We start from the raw sequence: 23,212 nt of genomic DNA, 5'->3' as shown, positions 1-23,212 counted from the left end.
ACAATCAACACAATCAATCAATCATCCGATACATCATATCTAAACCCATCATTCATCTCAGGAAGCCTAGAAACAGTGCTTAAATCTGACAAGCTCCACTATACGCATAAAGTGTAGGCATTAGCCTAAAAGTTAGCTAGCATATAACACTTAATAAAAAAAAAGGCACTAGTAGTACTACTATAATAATAAGCATATACAGTTACTAAAACTTAACTATAACTTTAGACTAAAACTATATAAAAGTACTTTTTATAACGCATAACCTTTACTACTTATAGCTATAAATTAGTGCTAGTAGGTAAAACAACATTATTATTATAAAATAGTAAAGCTACTATATACTACTCTTTAGCCTATTTATAATTAGCATTTTATATAAAAAGAAAGTAGAAAAGCTAAAAAATTTATATATATTTATACTAAAATACTAAATAAACTACTAATTAGTAGTAGAACTAGTTAAAAGAGTAACATAAATGCGCTCTAGGCTGCTAGACTACACAAGAACGTTAAAGACACCCACACTAACAGCGCTAGAGGTAGAGGAGGAAGGCTAGAGAGACATCTAGGTGTGTGTGTGTGTGTGTGTGTGTGTGTGTGTGTGTGCGTGTGTATGTGTGTGCAGGCAGAAGTATTTATTACTATTAGCACTATATAAAAAGAGAAAAAAGCTAGAGAATTATACAGTAGGGCTTAAAAAGTAAAAGATAAAAAAAAGAAAGTAAAAAAAAAGAAAAGACCTTATTATATACACCTCTCTACGCACCTGCTTATGTAAAGATTTTACACTATTTTAGCATAAAACCTTACATAAAACAGCTTATACATTACTAAATTACTTATAAGGTGTCGCGTACAGCTATCCGTCTACATATATCCTTCTGCTGTGCTAGCTGGGAGGTTGACCTTTTAGCAAACGCAACAGTTATGAGCCCGGTTCGCGGCGTAGTGTAGATGGTTAGCGCTTGAAAATTTGCGCACCCCTGCTCCACCAATAGGATCGCATTATCCCAGAGCACTGCGTGTTTGATTCCCACGCTCAGCAAAGAGCATTTAGGCAGTGCGCCTATTACAAAGGCTACCTTACTAGATCTGTCTCTAAGTTCTGTTGCTCAGGCGAAAGAGGAAGGGTGTGTTAAGGTTGTTTCACCATGTTTCACCTCTCTCGTTCCACGGTTCGAGCTGGGGGGTGTGTCGCGTACAGCTATCCGTCTACATATATCCTTCTGCTGTGCTAGCTGGGAGGTTGACCTTTTGGCAAACGCAACATAAGGTAAGTATATAAAGGCTTAATAATAATAGCCTAAAACACTTTACACTATTTATAAGGTTATTTATATAGTGTAACTAGCCTATTTTAATATACAGCATTACTAAAGCAAGTTTTAATAAATAAAGTAAAGTATAGGCAAAATGTAACTAGATAGACTTACATAAACAAAAGAAAAGTAACTTTTTAAATAAAAATAGAAAGTTGCTAGTGTTTATACATAGTAGTAGTGTTATAACTTAAATATAAGTAATTATGCATAAGTAAAATTATATATCTATGTTATATAATGCTTATATGTAAACCTTTATACATAAACATCTAAATATCCCTTTTTTTCTTTATATAAAGGAAAGATAAGAGTAATAGAACTAGAAACATGTTGCCCTTACCTTACCTACTTTATACGCTGTGCACACTGTACACTACTCTTACTCTTGCTACTTAAGTGCTTATACTATAAGCAGCTAGCTGTCAGAGCCCATTCAACAGATATCGTGGTTGAAACCTCCACCATGCACCAGCTTAACTAAGAATTACTGTAACTCTACCACTTTTCGTCCAAACCTGGTTATATTTTAATAGGGAATAGAGACAGTCTCTAGCTATATCCTAACATTTTTGTAACCTGATTCTAACAAGATTCAGCAAAGTATTGCGCTATTAAGTCCTGTGCAGGACATTTTGATGACCCCACGACTACACCTTAATGCGACTCCCTAACCACACAATATATCATCTTCAGAATTTAAGACCTGTCTAAGACAGGCTCTATCAGAGAGCCTGCAAAATTTTAGGAGATCTAGGCCGCTGGTTGTCAAGCTGGATAGTAGGCTAGGGACATTGCTGTTACGATCTTTGGTTGGACCGACGCAACTCCACCCGAAGTGCTCCACAATCTAGCCGAGTTGGGGCAGAGCTCGTTAGCGAGCCAACAGGAAGACACAGAGGCAGTGCAGCTGCCTAGAATTATAGAAGAGTGCATAGTCCAGTAAGCAACAAGGCCAAGGAGCCAAGGCGAGCCTAAGCAAGTCGAGCGAGTTCGCTGTACCGCGAACTCGTTCAAGCTCGAGTGACTCGCATCTGATGAGCCTCAACGCGTATATAATTTGGACGAACCACCATCTCTAGGACGGTGTGTTCAACGTTTAATTTATTCTCCACATAGACTAAGTAGTGTCCAGCTTTACGACGAGCTGCAATCCTATTTGTACATCTTGCAACATATATACCTCCAATTCTGTCAAACAGGACCGTTTGACCCAGCCTCCATACTGCTGTAAGGGATAAACCACGATCCGGTCACCCTCTATCCCTCCATTAGCCCAATAGCCCTTAAGCAGGACTGTACACCCTGCCGTCGGCCCCTTCTCACCGCCCTAGCCCCAAGGGACGAAACCGACCTGAGTGCTTCCAGGAAGCAAGGATTGTAACAATCGCGATCGCTCTCATGTCTGCAGCTCAACTAGCTGTTGTCTAAGGACTCCGAGGACTCTGAGGATCTAGGAGCTGTCTCGGACTAGCTCTGTCAGTGATCCTGCAAAATTCTAGGGAATTTAGTCTACTAGTTGTCAAGTTCTAGTCAGGAGGGCGATACTATTAATCTGAAATCAGGGCATGGATAGGTTAAGTTCTGCGCACGTTTAGATTTTTCTCTGCCAATAACAGTCAGAATCTAGTAAAAATATACTATTTTATAGCTACAGCTTGTCTCTACATTCTATCAAATTCTAAGCCTATTCAGACATATTGTAGTAGAGATATCATAAATCTAATTCTATTGTGATGCTTTTGAAATAGGCCTATTCATGGAAAAAATCACAAAAGTCCCTCAGACGGCTGAGGAGAGAAACGCTACTGACAGGGGTCAGAAACCGCTAACCCCCAGGCCATACTCTATTTGGAGTAACAATATGCATGGTGGTTTGTGCGTCCTCGGTTCTCTCCTCACGTCTGAGCTAGCTGAGATAAGCTGGAACGCGACTGAAACGCAAAGCGCGTTCGCGAGACCGAAAATACGCCACGCCAAAAGCACTCTCACCGCAGAGAATGGCGGACAGGATGGCTAGAGCATCTCGCGAACCGCAATCTAGCCCCTCTCGCACATTAGATCCAATTGCCTGATTAAGGCGAGGTGAAGCTGCAGCGGGCCGCGAAGCTAGTAGAACTTTTAGTGGGAGGAGCGTAGCTAGACTCTCAACGCTTGCGCGAGAGACAAGTGTCGCACGTGTCTCACGCGATATCATGCCCATGTACTGCACCATTCACTTATTAGGCATAGCTCCTATCTCGTACAGTATATAGTCAGCTCAGAGCTTTATCGAGCTCCTTAGACGATACAATACACTCATTCCACTTTGTTTGGATCTCGCTCCCTTGTCGAGTCGTTTGCCATATGCCCCCTCCTGAGCCCATGCAAGAACAAGGCGCATATCAGTTCCAGCTTGCAAGAGAGCTAGGAGCTCTGCCTCCGTACTTAATTTGGTGACGGTACGTTGCAAGGTAGCTTTCCAGTCTACCAAAGAGCTTGAATAGATGTCCATGAGAGCTTCGACGAGTCGCTGGATCGTCCGCGAATGCAGCGTCTGATGCATCATAGAACTGGGGCTCTGCATGATTAAGCTCATAGAATGCGCTGTTTTGAGAGTTTCTTGATGTTCCTATTGCGAGATGTTTTGTACGGAGTAGGTATCGCCAGCAATGCAGGGCTGCATCTAGGTGCTTTTGACCAGGATTGGTGAGGTGGCGTGCTAGTATTGAGTGCGCATGCGCGATATCGGGTCGTGTGAATGATGCTATGTAGGCGAGTGAGCCTACTAGCTGTTGATAGAGCTTGGTCCTCCGGTCGTTGGTGGTCTCAGTAGAGAGCTCTAGGGTTTCGCGCAGAGGTATGTCAGGTAGTCGTTTCCCGCTCTGCTCTAGATTGAATTTGGTAGCGATCTTGTTAATGAAGGAGTCTTGGACTAGGTAGATGGATTCAGCAGTCTTCACAACTCGAATGCCTAGGAACCATTTCAGTTCGCCGAGCTTCCTAATGTCGTACGCATGCTGAAGATCATGTTCGAACTGCTCAGCAGCCTCAGCATTGATAGGGTGGTATAGTAGTATAATGTCATCAACGTATACTAGTACGATGAGCTTGTTGTTGACAAATAGGCAGGGAGCTTCAGGGATCTCGTGGAGTCCTAACTGATTGAGCGTTGTTTTGAGCTCTAGATACTAGAAGTCTAGAAGCGAGATGATTCTTTAAGTCCGTACAGCGCTCGCAGTATCTCGAGGTACTCTCTGTATTCTGCTTGAAAACGTTCGGGTGTGCGGCAGAACAGTCGTCTAGGGAGTTTGGAATTGAGGAAAGCGTTGGTGACATTATATTGTCGAGAGGTCAGCCCAAATGCGGCCATAAGAGCCATTAGAGCTCTGAAGACGCGAGCAGCTGCGGTGGCGGCGTAGGTATCGCCCCATTGTTCTTGGAGGTCTCCTTGTACGCGGATTCTAGCCTTGAATTTGGATAGGTAGCCATCTTCGTCAAATTTGTATGCGTATACCCATTAAAGTGGTAGGATCTTGGTAGAGGCGGTTTTTATTGTGGATTTGCTGGCGCACTTGAAGCAGCTCTTAGACCAGCAGCTGTCCATATCCGTGCGCATGGCTGCTTGAAATTCAGCCATATGTGGGTGTTTTGCTAGATCACGATAGTGCTCTGGATGAGGAGGTAGCTGATCGCAATGAGGGTGCTCCTTGACAATGGAGCTAGCGAAGGTTGCGAAGTAGGTGCTGTATTGCTTTGAGCGCGTAGTGCGGTTTTTGCTGATAATGTTTGATTCGCCAACGTTAAGAGATGGCGCCTTTGGTGCGTTGTTTTGGTCAGGATCTGGTATATATTGAGGGTCATGTACAGAGGTAATGGGTGGCTCATGCACAGAGGTAGCAGGGTCATCGTTTGATCTAGTATTGGATGCTTCCATCGTTTTGCGTACGAGCTGCTGAGAGCTTTCATCCTCGTTAAAATGCGAAGGTGCTGGATGGGACTTATAGCTATGCGTGGGTGCAGGTGATTTAGAGCTTTGTACGGAGCTTTCTGGCGTCGGAAGCTGAGCAGGCGTAGGGCTCTTGTCGCTTTCATGGGTCTGCTTTTTAAGCTCTGCTAGTGCGTCTAGTGACTGAGAGAGAGCGAGCTGATGCTTGAGGGAGAGGTTCTCGGTGCCATCGTCGACTTCTGGTATGTCGAGGACTTGTATGTACGAGGGATTGATGTAATCCTCTTGTTTAGTGCCTGTGTAAAACTGATCTGTGTCAAAGATGACATCACGTGTTTGGATAACTTGGTTGTTTGGCGGTAGCCTGATCCTATAGATGTTGGTTGAGTCGTATCCAACTAGGTGGCCTATCAGAACTCTGGATTCGAGCTTGTCCGCGCGTTTGGGGTGCTTATTATGTACGTATGCGCAGCATCTGATTGGAGCTAGATGATCAATGGAGGGTTTCTGTTCATATAGCAGCTCGTACGGTGTGCGCCAATGGAGTGCTCTGACTGGTGCTCGATTGAGCAAGTAGGCAGCGAATGCGAAGAGCTCATTGGATAGTGATTTTGGTAGATTGCCCTGGAGCCTCAGAGCTCGAGCGATTGTGATGGGTCGCTTACCAGCGATTTCTGTGAGTCCATTCTGCTCTTTTGTATGCTCAGCGCTGGCCAGTGGGGTAGAGCTAAATGAGGTCTATGCCGATGCGATGGAATGGGTGGGCAGAGGCTGATTGTGGCGGTCATCAACTAATCTGCTTCTTAATTTTGGTTTCAATGCAGATTTTCTTGCATGAGCTGGGAAGGGGTCATATGGGAAGCGAGTCGACAAGGTGGTGAGATCTAAACGAAGCGGATTGAACGAGTGTATTGTATGGTCTGAGGAGCTCAATAGAGCTCTGAGCTGACTATATACTGTACGAGAGAGGAGCTATGCCTAATGGGTGAATAGTGCAGTACATGGGTATGATATCGCGTGAGACACGTGCGACGGATTTGACAGTCTTTGAGTGTCAGGGCTCTGTCGTACTTATGCCCATGCTCTTGTATTCTGATTCCCTGTACACTTTGCTCCAGATGGTTGACTGTCTCCATGGATATGTGACCCATGAGCCTGGGAGCTTCCTCGCGGGTGGTGATGATAGGGCGTCGCTCCTTGCGCGATAGACGATGATAGATCCTTTTAAGCTTAGTGGCTAGGGTGACTAGCTCGGGGGAGGAGCTTTGAAGCCGAGAGCTGAAGGTGGAGGGCTCTGCTCGCTCCATCTCCTCTGCATCAATGAGCTAATGTCCGTCTTAGTAGGTGAGTTTGCAGACGACGTTTTCTGAGGATCCTTGGTATAGCGCGTCTCTACCAGAGTCGAAGTGGATGTCTAGGGATCTGCAACGTGCGAGACCTAGTACATTGGCAAAAAAGCCCTCGACGTATGCGACATGTGTGAGCTTGATAGTGGAGAGTCCTGCAGGTGTATTGACCTTTAGGTGGACGTCTCCCCAGCCAGTGATGGGTAGAGCTTCGCGGCCAGCGTACACGATCTCTCCAGGCATTGCGTCGCGTCGATAGGTCCAGCCGTATTGAGTGTTGTTGCAGATGTGCGCGTTTGAGCCAGGATCTAGTATCCAACAATTGATGAGGCTTGGTACAGCGACAGAGGTGCTGAAGACTTGCTGCAGAGCATTTGACTGCGGAGTTGAGCTAGGGAGCTCGCCATGATCAAAATTGATGGGTGTTAGAGCGCTTTGCTGTCTTTGTTGCTTCTCTCGCCGCTGCTTGTCCCTCTCTAGAGCAGCCTGCACTTTTGAGTTGATATTGGGGTCTTTTCGGGCCTGATTGACCTTCTGCTGGATGGATTGATCTGGTTTCCATCCTTTCGTACGAGCAGTAGGGTTCAAATATTTGCATTCGTTAAACTAATAGGTGCTGCCGCAGATGCAGAGAGGTTTCGCACCAGGTTTGAACCCAGACCGATTCTGGTTTGTCCCTGCAATGCCTAGGGTAGCGAATGATCCTATGGAGGCTGCCAAAGGGTTCATAGTGCGGTGCTAGGTGCGGTATCGAGAGATGTAGTGTTCTAGGCTTGGAATTGATGCGAGATCATTGCAGTCCTCTTTCTCTATGATATAGAGCAGTGCGCTGGCTGCGAACTCTGATGCTAGAGGCTTAATAGTACGAAGCAAGTTAGTTTGCGTGCGGGTACTCTAGACATCTGGAAGATCTGCTCTTCTGCACTGCCTAACAGTTTGTAGCCATTCGCTCAGCTATGCTTTAAAATCCTTGCGTGGGTTCTTCTGAAGAGCTTAGTATTGCTCTATAAGTATCCTTTGGCGATTGGTGCTGGTTGGTGCTAGTTAACGTTTGAGCGCTACGAGTTTGTTGTATGCATCATTGTGATCCTTAATCAGGAAGTAGTGCTGGAGTGCGATTGTACGAGAGATCTCTGCACTCATCCTAGCTAGAGATTTGCGCAGGGTCTTGTACTCTGTAATTTTGCGTTCCTATTGATTGTGGTCGGCGGTATAGTTAGATAGGTTTTTCGCATTCATTTCAGATGGTTTGGTGGCGCCGGATTGATGATCCACCCATGTCCACTGCCCACCCTCTATGGGCATTATCTATGCCGCCACATGTTCAAATGTCCTGACTTTTGGTCTTATGATAGTTCTCAGGCTGCTCTAGCTTTAAGGCGCTGCAGAGCTGCATTATAATTGCTATTACGTTGCTGGGAAAGCACTGTATGGCTGCTAGGTACCTCTCTATAACTGTCACAGTGTGACAGAAGGAAGTATACTGTGCTCGCACAGTATCCTAACAGTGCAACAAATTGCAGAACAACGCAGCAAATTGCAACAAGACGCAGGAAATTGCAGAACAATGCAGAATAGAATCCCCGCTTAGCAGCCATAACTCTCTAAACACCAATCGATTAACTCTCGTGACAATAACTATATACAATACTAGGACTACAAAACTAGGGGTGATTGCTCTCCTTCCGAGCGACTCTGAGATGCTTGCAGAGCTGGTCCAGCGAGACCCTCTGCTGCTGCTGCTGCTGGCTCACCTGCCACATGGCCGCCTCCTCGCTGGTCCTCCGCGCCTGCGCGATGCGCCTGATCTCCTTGATGACCTCGAGCCGCAGAGAGTACCACTGCAGCTCGCTCTGACGACCTGACCTCCACTTGTTCCCCCAGCGCCTGTCTAGCTCAGCGATGGAAGGCTGGCCCTGCAGGCCTACTGTCCATTCGCGCCTAAGGTCCTCCACGGTCCTCACAGCGCGGCACATGCGATGCTTCGGTGCAGGCTCTAGCTCAGGGGCCAGCTCAAGCGCTGCTGGCAGAGGCGATGGGCTAGGCGAGCGCGCAGACGGCGTAGGCGCGATGCTGGCCTGGGCAGAGGTATACCTGCTTGAATTTACGTCTGCCAGCGACGGCGGCGCAGCTGCTGTGTGCCTGAGTAGAGGTGGCAGCAGCAGACCGCCCTGCGCCTGCGACGCCTCCAGGCGGAACATAAGGCTGCCAGACATGAGCACCTGCAGCTGCTGAGGCTGTAATCTCTGCAGCTCGCGCAGGTGATTGAGCTCCTCCTTAAGCTCCCTCTTAAGCTCCCTCACCCGCTGCTCGTTCCGGGCATCCAGCGCTTGGAGCTGGTCAGCAAGCAGGGGTATCGCCTGGTACAGGACTGACAGCCGACTAGGAGCTGCCTCTGCGTCGAGAGACGCGTCGATGTCCTGAGCGAAGGCGGCGTACGCCCTGTGCTGGAACACTGGGTGGTTCCACACAGGGTGGCTAGGGAAGCGCCGGCGCAGCGCAACTGAGTCCTGGAGGATCTTGCATGAGCTGAGGAGGGGTCATATGGGAAGCGAGTCGACAAGGTAGTGAGATCCAAACAAGGTGGATTGAACGAGTGTATTGTAAGGTCTGAGGAGCTCGATAGAGCTCTGGGCTGACTATATACTGTACGAGAGAGGAGCTATGCCTAATGAGTGAATAGTGCAGTACATGGGTATGATATCGCGTGAGACACGTGCGACAGAGGATGACCTCTCTGAGGTAGAGCAGCAGGCTCATGAGGCCCCCTGCGGCTAGGTCGTTGATCTGGCCAGCGTGTGGGCCGAAGCGGCCCTTCCACGCATCGAGCTCTGTCCAGATGAGAGACAGGAGCTCGTCTGGAGGCGCGACAGCTGCGCGAGGGATCTCGAAGCAGTCCATTTGCGGCGGATGGCCAGCCATAGACCTCATGAACTTCCGCGGCAGTGAGTTGAGGTAGCAGCCAACCATTTGCTCCTAATTCTACCTGCCTGCTTCCCGAATCTAATCCTCACTAACCCCTTTAAGCTCTGCTAGCTTAGCTGCTCTACTGCGTAGAATGTGCGTCTTCTTCTAAGATAAGATCCTAGCGTAACTGTACACCTTTGCAACTTTAGTTTTCTAATATTCTTCATATAAGGCTTATAAGTATTAATAAAATTTCTAAGCTATTAAGTCTCTACACACTTTTATATGCCTGTAAGTAGACTTTTACTATATTTAAACTTATTATTTTATTTATAGTATTATATAAACTTTATTTTAAGCTTTAAATAACACTTTATAAATATACTAAGCTAGTTTATGCTAACATAGCTTAGATTATGCTTAATGTGTAAAAAATTAGCTATATTAGCTATAAATGCTATTTAAAAAGAAAATCTTTATATATATAGCGATGTTCTCTACAGGTGAGACTAACCTCACTAAAGTCCATTTCTGCTTTTAAACCTAAGCATACAAGGATTTAAAACTAAGCAGTGACTAAGTAACCTAAGCATGTGGCTGTGCAAGCCTGAGCAAGCTAAGTATTAGCCTAAATCTGAACGCCGTTGTCCTAGATTCAGGCCACTTCCCCTGCTCAGCGGCTTAGATCTTGACACATGGCGCAATTTCTCACACTAGTAGCCTAGGTTTAGACCTCTAAGCTTGCTTATACTTTTTTCGTAAAACTGCTATAAACATATTTTTAATAAGAATACTATCTATTAAAGAGGCGCATTAGGGGGTATCTAAGAGGGAGGCTGTAGCGGCCTTACGACGGCCTTACTATCCTGCCTTGCAGCCTTGTCCTTCTATCTTGACAGCCTTACTACCTGGTTTCTAGCTAGTCTAACCAAGTTTATCTATAAGACTAGCTAGTTTTAAATAAGCCTTATAATACTTAAAGGCGCTAAGAGGATTCCCTTTTTCTTACAGATTAGTTTAATTAATTTCCTAAAGTCCTCCTCTACTCTATTAGACTGTATTAATTTTTAAAAGGAATCTTAACAGCGTTAAATCCATAGCTAAACAGAATTTAAATGTAATAAGAAATATAACTTAGGAAACTTAATTAGCTAGAGGAGGCAGTGAAAGTATTTAAGAAGGAAGCGGAGAATAGAAGGTGCATTCTTAGTAATAGTATCTAAACTTATTAAGCTACACTCTGTGTTGTATAGTAAGAATTCAGGACAGCTGTGATGTGCTCACGCAAACCCTAGTCTAGAGTTAAAATTAAGATATCACTAATCCCTAACCTGTCTAACTTCCTGTCCTAGAATGTATAACTTAGGACAAATCTTAATAAAGGTGTCGTTCTAAGCCTTTGTGTCCGCTAGCGCGCCACTAACACTAAGCTCTTTCTATTAATTTAGAAGTGCTGTACGTCACTAGTTTTTAAACTCTCTTTAAATAGCTGTTAAGATTTCCCCCTTAATAAGATTTTTCTCCCTCTGCTAATAATAACAGAGAGAGGAAAATCTTGTTAGAGGAATCTTAACAGCCTATTTAAATTTAATAAAACAGTTAAAGTAATCTAGCTGTGGGGAAAAAAAGCTTAGACTAAAGCTAAGATCGCTTTAAATAGTTCAGCACTGCCTACTTGTGTTGCACTATATTGTAACGGTGCAGGCAAGACAATGGGTCCGAATGCGGTGGGAATCCACTCAGAGGCATATGGGAGTGCGTGGGGACTTAGAACCTGCGAATGCCATTAACACCTATAGGCCTTGTACGAAAGGATATCAGAAAACTACTAAGCTAGCTACAGGGGCGAGGTGAGACTAAATACATGAGGGAATAGGGGTAACAGCAGGGGTCGGGGCCAGGTCGGGGTTAGGGCTGATACGGGGGCCTTCTGGGCTATCTAAGATGGATGTAAGGCCGGATGTCCCAGAACGGGCCAGTATGGCCTCACCTGACCTGTTTGGAGGTCGTATGACCTGTGCTTCGTATATAAGCATGAATCCTGACAAGCGAAGCTTGGCAGCGATTCGTCTCTCTTACAATACACTCCTATCTTTCTCCGAAAGCTTGCTCTCAGTGCTATCCGTGCTACTTACCATCCCATCTTTACAATGGAACAATTCATGAGGATTGTTACACTACCCCCCCCTCTGTAGACTGATAGTCCCTATTAGTAGTAGTTATAGTACAAAGTATTGCTGTTATGTCCTCTGCATTCTTAAACTAAAACTAGTCTAATTTAGCTAGGTGTCCTTGCTCTAAATTATTCCTTTGCAATGCTAGCAGTGTCCTCCAACTAAACTCTATGCGTGCGCGCTAGCTCTAATAGTAATCTGTATTAATGTCTAGCCTGTTAAGAATTAAGGCTTACTATTGTTCTTTGCTATCTGTGCAGTTATTAATTTTAGGCGTGCGTTTAGTAAGGTAGCATTAGGTATTGTTAGGGGTGCCTAAAACGTCTCTTGCTATTAGGGTAGCAGGGATAATTTAAGGCGTTATTAGGGGTGATTTAGTGGTTGCCTAGCAGTGTTTTAGTGGATTAGCTGCTTAAGCTGTGCTTGTAGTTAAGCATAGATATACTGCTAGTGTAACGGCGCAGGCAAGACAATGGGTCCGAATGCGGTATGAATCCACTCAGAGGCATATGGGAGTGCGTGGGGACTCAGAGACCTGGGAATACCAATGACACCTATAGGCCTTGTACGTAGGATATCAGAAAACTACCGAGCTAGCTACGGGGGCGAGGTGCGACTAAATACATGAGGGAATAGGGGTAACAGCAGGGGGCCGGGCAGAGTGGAGTCAGGGTCGAGCCAGGGTCGGAGCCGATACGGAGACCCTTCGGATAGGTTCCGGGCGACCCGAGATGGAACGATTCATGAGAATCGTTACACTACCCCCCCCTCTGTAGACTGATAGTCCCTATCAGTAGTAGTCATAGTACAAAGTATCGCTGTCATATCCTCTGCATCCTTGAAACGAACTGGTCCGATTCAGCTAGGTGTCCTTGCTAAGTATTCCTTCGCACTGCCAGCGGTGTCCTCCATACCCAACGCCATGCGCGCCTGTTCCGATAGTGATCCGTATAGATGTCCAGCCTGTCAATCATCAAGACCTTTGTTCATTGCCATCTGTGCGGTTATCGATCTTAGGCGTGCGTTTAGTGTGGTGGCATTCAGGCGTTGTCAGGGGTGCCTCAAAGGTCTCTTGCTATTGAGGTAGCGGGGATGATTCGAGGCATTGTCGGGGGTGCCTAAAAGGTGTCTTGCCATTGGAGTGGCAGGGGTGATTCGAGGCATTGTCGGGGGTGCCTAAAAGGTCCCCTGCCATTGATGTAGCAGGGATGATTCGAGGCATTGTCGGGGGTGCCTAAAAGGTCCCCTGCCATTGATGTAGGAGGGATGATTCGAGGCATTATCGGGGGGGATTCGGTAGTCAATCGAGGTCTATCGGGACATGTTGCTGTGGCTCGAGTCCGAATCGGGTGGGGCTAGCTTCAGGTCCCGCCGAAGCAGGTTCAGCTGTTGACATAGATCGTTCATCAACTCTAGGGGCTTGCCTCGCCTAGAGCGTGCTTTGACTCTGGGGTCAGGGGGTGGTTGGTAGTCAGGCATCGGCGGTTGTCTCCAATCCTGATGGGTTATTAGTAGTCTCCGAGTTTCTACCTTAGCGCCTCTATGCAACTTTTCCGAAGGCAATCCTAATCGCAGGGGATAGGAAGTTCCAAACCCAAAGGCTTCGGTCGACCGGAGGTCAATGGGATCCAGTCTATAGACTGAGTGATTTGATGTAACAGTGTAGAGGATCGCGACCTAAACTGAATCAGACGCGTCTCGGGCTTGGACGTAGTCAAACAGACAATTAATGCAATATTATTAATAAGGCTGTCACCAGCAAAAGCGAGTTTTCTGATATAATGTAACAGCGCAGGCAAGACAATAGGTCCAAATGCGGTATGAATCCACTCAGAGGCATATGGGAGTGCGTGGGGACTCAGAGACCTGGGAATACCAATGACACCTATAGGCCTTGTACGTAGGATATCAGAAAACTACCGAGCTAGCTACGGGGGCGAGGTGCGACTAAATACATGAGGGAATAGGGGTAACAGCAGGGGGCAGGGCAGAGTCGGGGCCAGGTCGAGTCAGGGTCGAGCCAGGGTCGGAGCCGATACGGGGACCCTTCGGATGGGTTCCGGGCGACCCGAGATGGAACGAGAATCGTTACAGCTAGAGGTTAACTCTAAATCAGGTGGGTCTAGCTTTAGGTCCTGCAGACGCAGGTTTAGCTGTTAACAGGGTGGTGGTTAGTGGTTAGGGGTTAAAAGTTAGGCATTAGCAGTTGTCTCTAATTCTAATAGGTTATTAGTAGTCTTTAAGTTTCTACCTTAGCGCATTCTTTGCAACTTTTCTAAAGGTAATCTTAATTGCATAGGGATAGGAAGTTCTAAACCTAAAGGCTTTAGTTAACTAAAAGTTAATAGGATATAGTCTATAGACTAAATAGTTTAATATAACAGTGTGTAAGTATTGAAACCTAAACTAAATTAGACGCGTCTTAGGCTTAGACATAGTTAAACAAACAATTAATGCAATATTGTATAAGGCTGTTACTAGCAAAAGCGAGTTTTCTAATATAATGTAACAGCGTAGGCAAGACAATGGGTCTAAATGCGGTAGGAATCCACTTAGAGGCATATAGGAGTGCGTGGGGACTTAGAACCTAGGAATGCTATTAACACCTATAGGCCTTGTACAAAAGGATATTAGAAAACTACTAAGCTAGCTACAGGGGCAAGGTGCGACTAAATACATGAGGGAATAGGGGTAACAGCAGGGGTCGGGGCCAGGTCGGGGTCGGGGCTGATACGGGGGCCTTCCGGGCCATCCGAGATGGAACGATTCATGAGGATCGTTACATATATAGGTTTAACCAGGACAACAATGCACTACTAAAAGGGTGGCATATGCCGCTGAAAACAGCGGGATTAGTTACTTGCAACTTGTTACTAAAAGGAGTTAGATATATTAATACTGCCTTACTTAGTTTATTACTGCGTAGTGATTGATAATAATTGCGTAAGGCTGCCTTAAACAAAGTCTAAGCAAGAGGAGCTGCAGGAGCAGCTATTTAATCAAATTCTGTGGCACAGACGCTAGCTTTGCTAGGTCTAAGCGAATGTTGCTGTAGGTAACTTGCAATAGGCTAGAGGAGCTTTAAGCGTTCACTGGCATTTATATAAGAAATAGTATGTAGAAGTCACCTAGAAAGAGAGAGATAGATCTTAAATTATGATAGCTAACAGCATAAGTTGTTAAGCAAAGATTCCTAGGTTGTTGTATATGTGAGCGTGTTTTAGATCCCTCCGAGATCAGGATGACGCTCAGTCTACGTGACTAGCAACAAATTCTGTGGGCCTGGCAGGAATTCACATGCTATTCCGGCCGGATCATTGTTTTCCTGTGCTGAGTCTGGGCCGAAGCTGCGCCGGCAGCCAGGTACAAAGAAGCTCCCTAGAAAATCAATCATCCACGCCATCTCTCGCAGGGTGTAGGGAGTAGGGAGTAGGGTATATGGTTTGCATGTTTAGGAGGCGCAGGAGCTAGGCCGGATCGAGCTGGTGCTGCTCGATGGGGCAGATGGCTGAGATTGCTGCCGTACGTGATCTCGCTCAGCCAGTTCCGCCGGGCGAGAGATGGTCTCTGGCCCACTTCCTGCGCCCGCCATGTTGTTGTTTTAGGGTGTGGGAGTGTTTTTTAAGCGTAGAAGAGGGGGATTAGGATAGGAGAGGAGAGTGGTGGTCTCCCTAGGGGCAAACTGCCGCTGTAGGGCAAACAGGTACGCTTGACGCTTGGTAGAGGCAGGATATCGTGGAGAACATCCTTTGTGATTGGCAGAGGCATGATATCGAGGAGAACATCCTTTGTGATTAGTAGGAGGTAGGATATCGTGGAGAACATCCTTATGATTGGTAAGCAGCAGGATATCGTAGAGAACATCCTTTGTGATTAGTAAGCGGTAGGATATCGTGGAGAACATCCTTTGTGATTCGTAGGCGTTCGCGTGGTGGGTTGATGGCTAGGGGAAGGTTCCCTTATTACTCACAGCTATTGGCGCCGTGTGGGGTGGAGAGGTGTTTCATACACTCATGCCGTCTTGTACAGCGCTGAAACTCACAGCCCTGGCTGTTGAAGTTATTACAGATTATGGTTGAATCATTAGATGATGTAGTAGGCCGGGGCTTTTTAATGCGGACTGTACCGGCGTTGATCCAATGATCGAGATGTGAGCGGTTTACATTCTCCATTGCATCGCGGGAAAGGATTGAGGTTGCAGCGATGAGTTTATGGGTGTCTAGGGCAAAGCCAAGCACCGCTTCCCATGCGTAGCTTTGGGCTAGGTCCTGTATGCGGCGCTGAAAGTGTAGCATGCCGGCGATGCCCCTAGGTTCTCGGTGCCGAAAAGGAGCGTGATGATGCGTATATAGTTTGTGAAGCTTGCCATCCAGATGTCTGGTGTGTCGCCCAAGTCCTTAGGGGAACCCCTGGGCCGCTTCATTCGGATTTGGCGGGATGTTGGGTCGATCTCGACGTAGGACTGGGGTTCGTGGAGGAGCATGGGCGAGGGGACGACGGGGCCGCTGCCGATGGGACGTGTAGACGGGAGAGGTTTACCGGGTCGAATTTTTGCTCAGAGATGAGGTAGATGTCTCTTGGGGCGATGCCGGGCATCTCATTGATGATGTTAGTGATGGCGGGGGTGTAGTTCTCACCTGCACATATGTCGTCGAGCCCCTGACTGCGGCCACTGGTAGCACTCGACGCCTGGCGGAGGTTCTCGATGCGGGCTTCAGCCTCTGCTGCTTCCAGCTGCATCATCCGACGACGGTGCGCTCGCTCCTCACGCTGTAGTAGCTCGTCGTCGTCACCCTCAGGAGGCTGCGAGTTGGGGACGGCGTTGCTGCTGTTCGGGTCGAGCGTTTGGGAACGCGTGGCGCGTTGCGTTTGGACGGCGATCCTTTCGCGCAACTGTTGGCCGGCCATTTGTGCAGGCTCTGAGGATCGAGAGAGAAGGGGGAACGACAACTGAACGATGATTGTTGATCGATGCGATAGGCTCGAGAAGTGCTGGCGAAAAGTGGTGTTGGGTGATGGTGGCAAGCAGGCGATTCCTTCTTGGTGCGCTAGGCCGAGCTGCTCGAGCGCATGGACCATTATCATGCAATTTTTCTCCACTCAACAAATTCCATACAGCACGTGACCATTATTCGGCTATGTACAGTACATTAGTGGAACAGATCCATACATGCCACACACTTCGCTTCTCCCTTCAGTGTCTCCATACAATTCCATCGGAACATTTCCATCCCGTTGGAGTTACGGTATACGTCATGAGCACCCCAAGTATTCTAGAGTCCTTATATCCATATCCCGACAACATCGTTATCCAGGATAGGTTATCAGCAATTCAATATGGCCATAACATATTTGAGCAAGGCATGATTGAACGATGCCTTGTTTTATGGGTTGATGGATCTGTAGAGAAATTCCCTCCCGTCAAAGAAGCGAAAAGACTCACTGCGGCCGCAGTTAGATATCTCGACTTTTCATCCAAGGACTGGGCGGAGCTCATCACGTTCAACACCCTTCCATACGGCAGTGCATTTGCCCTTGAAGCAGAGATGATAGCCATTCACGAAGCATTCCGCAAGGCTTGTGAACTAACGAACGATTTCGACCGTGTGCTGATATTTACTGACTGTCAGTCAATACTTCAAGGCATAAAATCAAAATCGACGTTCAGCTTTCTATCCAAGCCAGATTGGATAATGAACTTGTTCACATACGCAAACATGCTTTACGACGTCGGAATTACTGTTGAGCTTCGATGGGTTCCCGCACATTCGGCTGTTGAAGGAAACGAACGGGTGGACGAGCTTGCAAAGCGATTTAGGCGAGCTGCAAGATCTATTCTGGCCAAAGAACAACCAGATCTCATCTTGCGTCACGTCACCATCATAACAACCTCGGAAGAATTGCTTCGTCAAGATTTATTTCAAAAAGCTCAGCTACAATCAGAAGAACAAGTAAGAACAAGTTAAAGCAAATTTGTGGAGCCAAGAATATCTTATATTAAGCAGGCAAATCCAGGCCGGATGATTGCAGAACCTTCAATTCAGCCACCAAATCCTCGAAGTCAAGTCATCCACCAACGCCGCAAACGCTCCCATAGCGATAGCCAGCAGTCAACCAAACGAAAAAATAGCATGTTATTGACAGGCTCAGCCAATCTTCCGATCCACCCAAGACACCGATGTAAACGGAAGAGAACGTTGACGGGCTGGATCGGAACCGAAAATCGTGTATGTACATTAGGTGGGTATGAGGAGGACAAGAAATCGTGAATGCTGTAGGAAGACTGAGGAGTTCAAAGCAAGATTGAACGCTTAGCTAACAATTCCTTTCTCTATTATACTAGTTAGTGCTAGAATAGTTAAGAATAGCGCATATCTACTTTTTTAATTAGGGTTATTGTAGCTTTATCTTTATTAGAGTTTTTTTTAAGCGTCTTGTACTTTTTTTTCTCTTTCTTAGTAATATTAGCTTTAGAGTAGGCTAGCTTTTTAAAAACAACTTTAGTCTTAGTAATTTTACCTATAACGCTACTATGTGTGTATAGATAGTTATTGTATAGGATTTTATTTTTGCTATAAACTATTAAGAGCTAGAACAGAGCTAATTAAGCTAGATTATGCTATAATAAAAAGACTTATACTTAAAAAAACTAAATAATAGTGTTTACTTACAACATAACTATTACATTAGACTACACTAACTAAGTAGGGTTAAGTAGATTAATAAAAAATAAAATATTAAAAATAGTGTATTTAAAAGCTTATTATTTAGGTTTAAAGAACACAGGAAGCTATTTAGAGTTAGCATAGACAGACTGCGTGTAAATACGCTAGAAGGAGCTAACAAGCGCACCTTAAAGAACTTGTCGCGTACAGCTATCCGTCTACATATATCCTTCTACTGTGCTAGCTAGGAGGTTAACCTTTTAGCAAACGCAACAGAACTTTTTACTAAATTTAAAGTAATAAGCATACTTTATATACTTAATTTTTTTTTATACTATAACATAACTTTTTATCTAAACGTATATAATAGCTACTACTTTTATTTATAATGCTCTTATAGGACTTTTTATTAATATATTAAACATAAAAGTTATTAAAATATAAGTTTATATTAGCAAAAGCTAATTAATCTTTCTTAAGAGAAACTATAGCTAGACTACAATAAAGTAGGCTATAAAAGTCTATTTTTAAGTTATTAAGTAAAGTTAAGTAACGTACCTAACAGGTTGGCCGGCCACACGAGTTGGCCGGCCACTTTTGCTAAGCCTCTACTAAAACCACCCTATTCTCTTGCAAAACAGCCTACTTTAGCTCTGTATAGAGTAATACAACATAAGATATTATTTAGAGTCTACTTCTACTACTTACTTATATGTATGTAAGTTATGCCTAGTCTAATTACACTGCTTACATTGCCTTTAACTTAGCTTACTTTCTTTAGCGCGCACCTGCGTCTTTAGCTTCTTTCTATTACTATATGCTCTAAACTCCTTTAAAGCAGTTAGATAAGCTCTATTCTTAACTATTAAAGTTCTTTTTACTTAAATCTACTTTCTTTTATATAATCTATGTTATGTGGCAGCCTTATTTGCTGCTTAAAGCTTTATAATCTTATAGCCTACTTTGTTACATTAATGCCCTAGATAACTGTTGTCTACTTTCTGTTACTTTACTATATTACTTTTAGCTATCTTTGTCTCTCTAAAGCTATAATAACTACTTTAGTTAATATCTAGCCTATTATAAAGCCTAACTTATTAAAGTTATACCTGTCTTTATCCTAGATACTATACTTAGCTTTTATGTTAGCTACTAGGCAAAACTAGCCCTAGATAACCTCTAGATCCTTATAAAGCACTCTCTTATAATTATACTTAAAATTAAACTTTATTATAAACTTAGAGCAGTGCTTAACTTATATACTAGTCTAGTTTAAGCTAACCTAGCCTAGATTGCGCTCTATATGAACCGCAGAAACAGGCATAAGGTTAGACCTGGGACAGTAGGGTTTTTTTCGCGCAAAGGGACGAAAACAGGTTCAAAAGCTACAGGCAGGCAGCGGTTAAGCTATATAGGCGTTGTGGCAGAAGAGAGAGTGGTTGAAAGATAGGCATTGGAGAGGTCTTGACCGTTTTTGGTAAGAGGATTGTTTAGCGAGGCAGCAAGGGGCGCTAGCTGCATTTAGGGTTTTAGTGGAATTAAACACCATCCACCTCTAGCTGTTAGTAGTACATAGATAATAGACAGAAATGTTTTGTAAAGGCTCTGCAAGCTAGATTCTGTAATTTTGTATACATCCATACAGTTTGTGGGTAGTCGGGAATAGCATTGTGGTACTTGGCTGGCATTAAGCGCTAGCCGCATTTGGGTTTTTAGTGGAATTGAACGCCATCCACCTCTAGCTGTTAGTAGTACGTAGATAATAGACAGAAACGTTTCGCAAAGGCTCTGCAAGCCAGATTCTGTAATTTTGTATGCATCCATATGGTTTGTAGGTAGTCGGGAATAGCATTATGGTACTTGGCTGGCATTGAGCGCTAGCTGCATTTGGGTTTTTAGTGGAATTGAACACCATCCACCTCTAGCTGTTAGTAGTACATAGATAATAGATAAAAACGTTTTGCAAAGGCTCTGCAGGCTAGATTCTGTAATATTGTATGCATCTATATAGTTTGTTGGTAGTCGGGAATAGCATTATGGATAGTACTTGGCTGGCATTAGGTGCTAGCCGCATTTAGGTTTTTAGTGGAATCGAACAGCACCCACCTCTAGCGGTTAGTAGTACATAGATAATAGACAGAAACGTTTCGCAAAGGCTCTGCAAGCCAGATTCTGTAATTTTGTATGCATCCATATGGTTTGTAGATAGTCAGGAATAGCATTATAGTACTTGGCTGGCATTAAGCGCTAGCCGCATTTAGGTTTTTGGTGGAATTAAACACTATCTACCTCCAGCTATTAGTAGTACATAGATAATAGACAGAAACGTTTTGCAAGGGCTCTAAAAGCCAGATTCTGTAATATAGTATGCATACGTATGGTTTGTGGGTAGTTAGGAATAGCATTATGGTACTTAGCTGGCATTAAGCGCTTGCTGCATTTAGGTTTTTAGTGGAATCAAACAGCACCCACCTCTAGCGGTTAGTAGTACATAGATAATAGACAGAAACGTTTTGCAAAGGCCCTGCAAGCTAGATTCTGTAATATAGTATGCATACGTATAGTAGGTAGTCAGGAATAGCATTGCGCACTTAGTAAGGCGTGCTAGCTGCATTAAGGCTTTTTCTTGCATAAGCTAAGGAGGGGTTATATAGAAGGCAAGTTAACAAGGTAGTAAGATCTAAACAAGGTAGATTAAACAAGTGTATTATAAGGTCTAAGAAGCTTAATAGAGCTCTAAGCTGACTATATACTGTATAAGATAGGAGCTATGCCTAATAAGTGAATAGTGCAGTACATGGGTATGATATCGCGTGAGACACGTGCGACACTAACTACAGGATATAGAGCACAAAGGGGTAAGCAACCGCATGCTGCAAGAGCTAGGGTGGGTGGTAGTAGTGCGTAGAAACTAAGATAGTCCACAAAATAGTGAATTATCCCTCTACAGTGTAGAAGACTTACTGCAGATGCGCAATAAGTTAATGTCTCTTTAGAAAACTCTAGCAGGGCTAATTAGGATAATATTTTATAGTTATAATAGCATATAGGTTAAGCGTTGCTTAGGTATTATTAGGGAGAGATAATGGTAAGATCTATAAAATAATTAGCGTAGCTACAGTGTAAACCTATAGGCAGGAGATAGCTAAAGGGAAGAGAAGAAGAAGGGGGAGAGAGAGGGGGTAGAAGGAAGAGGAGGAGGGGGGTTTAGTATAAGTACTAGTATGTATTGCTAAGCTCCCTCTCTTTATCTGCTCCTTAACATGTATATACATAGTAGCACACGTGACAGGTAAATTTACTGTAATAGAGCATATGTTATAATGTAAAATGCGCTAAACCTTATACAGGATACTCTTTTAAGGTTAACGTAAAATAATTATTACATTTTTAGCTAGAGGTTTTATTTATTATTCTAACATGTAGCTAAACAGCTTAGCATAGGTCTAGCTAACGTGTAGGATAAGGAGATAGTTAGGGGGTAGAGAGAGGGTTTTAGTATAGGTACCTACTTGCCACTGCTAATGCACTGACTACATATAGGCTTAGCACGCGCGCTAGCTATAAACAACTATTTGCAACTTTATAAGCTCTTTTTACCTCTATAATCTACTACTCTCTGCTCTAGTAGCAGAAGCAGCAGCAGTAACAACAGTAATAATAATAACAACAACAACAACAAGGACAGGTGTAATTTTAGTAAATTTAAATAATTTTTAACTAAAAGAGTAATTATAAGTTATTTATAGGCTAGCGCTAACTAGTGTAGTGTACTAAAGTTCTAATTAGCTAATTCTAGCAAGTGTAGTGTTTTCCCTAAGTCTGTTTAAGGCAGTACCTATCCTAAAAGCCCCTCCCCCCCCCCTCTCCCCTTCTCTCTATATCCTCCACCCCTATTTGCTACCTACTACAGTGGAAACAACCTATTGCACTCTAACAAACCTACCTAGGAACTAGCTAGAAACAGCTAAGTCTAATATTAAAGACAGGCTTCTAAGATTAAGTAAGTGTTTTCTATATTTACTAGACTTTTTATTATAGTATGCCTAGGCTAAAGCTAATAGAGGGGAAAGAGGAGGTTTAGCTTTATGTACTAGTACCTAAGGCTAAACTCTCTTTCCCTTTAGTACTTATCTCTCTCCCCTTCTCTAATTAGTGCTTATGCTTAACTCTTTACCTTAGTACATATTCTATATATTTTATAACATTATTAAGTTCCTTAGTAAACTTATACTTGTTTAGGTTTAGGCTTAGCTAACATTATAATAAGGTTATAAACCTAGGTGCATCTTCTAGCTATAGTTAGGCAGAGCCTAGGAAGTAGCGTAGTTAGCTCTAAACTTACAGCCTTTTGCTATATCTAGACACTAATTCTATATTCTAGTTAGCTTCCCTAATTTGCTATTCTTTTAAGTTTTAAGATTACTATAAAGTTAAACTAGATTCTGCTATAAACATATTCTTTAAAAATAAATAGCTAAAGAAGTAAACTTAGGCTAAAGCTATTAAGAAGTTTATTACTAATAAGCTTACTAAATTAAACTAAAACTTAAAGAACATTAAAGTAGTTAGGTAGAACACTAAGTGTAAGGACGGAGCTCTGTACCACTACGCCAATACAACTAAAAAGGTGCGAATAATCAACCAACAGTTAATTATTGCGTACAGAATAGTATATATACCCGTCGCACGTAAGCACCATCTCGGCCTTACACGTAAGCGCCATCTCGGCCTTACATTATCCCCCATCCGATATATGGCCACGGATCGCTGGCTTTCCGTAACCCTAACTTCCTTATTCTGTTTAGCGCGTCGCCTAAGCGAGCAGCGAACGACTGGAATCCGTCAAACAGAACCCCTGGAATCCGTC

The 23,212-nt window shown here is 44.2% G+C and overlaps 6 protein-coding genes across 6 annotated transcripts; 2 read left to right on the top strand and 4 right to left on the bottom strand.

The window, feature by feature from the left end:
• Positions 1–6,587: 6,587 nt before the first annotated feature.
• Positions 6,588–6,929, bottom strand: BDR25DRAFT_368468 (uncharacterized protein; the record flags this gene model as incomplete). Its single annotated transcript, XM_033697056.1, has 1 exon — positions 6,588–6,929. A coding segment is annotated over one exon (342 nt), but the record flags the coding sequence as incomplete, so codon positions are not given.
• A 1,970-nt stretch (positions 6,930–8,899) lies between these two features.
• On the bottom strand, positions 8,900–9,381 carry BDR25DRAFT_261100 (uncharacterized protein; the record flags this gene model as incomplete). The annotated part of the gene is made up of 2 exons (XM_033686687.1): positions 9,328–9,381; positions 8,900–9,116 (listed from the first exon to the last, which is right to left on the bottom strand). Coding segments are annotated over exons 1-2 (246 nt in total), but the record flags the coding sequence as incomplete, so codon positions are not given.
• Positions 9,382–11,225: 1,844 nt separating this feature from the next.
• On the top strand, positions 11,226–11,669 carry BDR25DRAFT_354754 (uncharacterized protein; the record flags this gene model as incomplete). Its single annotated transcript, XM_033695368.1, has 2 exons — positions 11,226–11,353; positions 11,405–11,669. The coding sequence occupies 2 exons, from the start codon at positions 11,226–11,228 to the stop codon at positions 11,667–11,669; spliced, it is 393 nt and encodes a 130-aa protein (XP_033547685.1).
• A 4,109-nt stretch (positions 11,670–15,778) lies between these two features.
• BDR25DRAFT_303470 (uncharacterized protein) lies at positions 15,779–16,677 on the bottom strand. The gene has a single exon (XM_033690010.1). It carries the CDS (start codon positions 16,583–16,585, stop codon positions 16,097–16,099), a length of 489 nt encoding a protein of 162 aa, XP_033547684.1. The 5' UTR covers positions 16,586–16,677; the 3' UTR covers positions 15,779–16,096.
• On the top strand, positions 16,635–17,946 carry BDR25DRAFT_354751 (uncharacterized protein; the record flags this gene model as incomplete). The annotated part of the gene is made up of 4 exons (XM_033695367.1): positions 16,635–16,695; positions 16,730–17,628; positions 17,708–17,742; positions 17,775–17,946. The coding sequence occupies 4 exons, from the start codon at positions 16,635–16,637 to the stop codon at positions 17,944–17,946; spliced, it is 1,167 nt and encodes a 388-aa protein (XP_033547683.1).
• A 1,695-nt stretch (positions 17,947–19,641) lies between these two features.
• On the bottom strand, positions 19,642–20,257 carry BDR25DRAFT_354750 (uncharacterized protein; the record flags this gene model as incomplete). The annotated part of the gene is made up of 4 exons (XM_033695366.1): positions 19,642–19,727; positions 19,812–19,857; positions 19,986–20,036; positions 20,111–20,257. 4 exons carry the CDS (start codon positions 20,255–20,257, stop codon positions 19,642–19,644), a joined length of 330 nt encoding a protein of 109 aa, XP_033547682.1.
• Positions 20,258–23,212: the final 2,955 nt, after the last annotated feature.

This window comes from Lindgomyces ingoldianus (genome assembly GCF_010093535.1).
Source record: "Lindgomyces ingoldianus strain ATCC 200398 unplaced genomic scaffold BDR25scaffold_15, whole genome shotgun sequence".
NCBI classification, from domain to species: domain Eukaryota; kingdom Fungi; phylum Ascomycota; class Dothideomycetes; order Pleosporales; family Lindgomycetaceae; genus Lindgomyces; species Lindgomyces ingoldianus.
The sequence above is the reverse complement of the archived record's forward strand: the minus strand, read 5'-3'. Positions and strand labels throughout refer to the sequence as shown.

Excerpts from the sequence above, each read along its gene's own strand:
- BDR25DRAFT_303470 (XM_033690010.1), bottom strand. The coding sequence starts at position 16,585 with ATGGCCGGCCAACAGTTGCGCGAAAGGATCGCCGTCCAAACGCAACGC.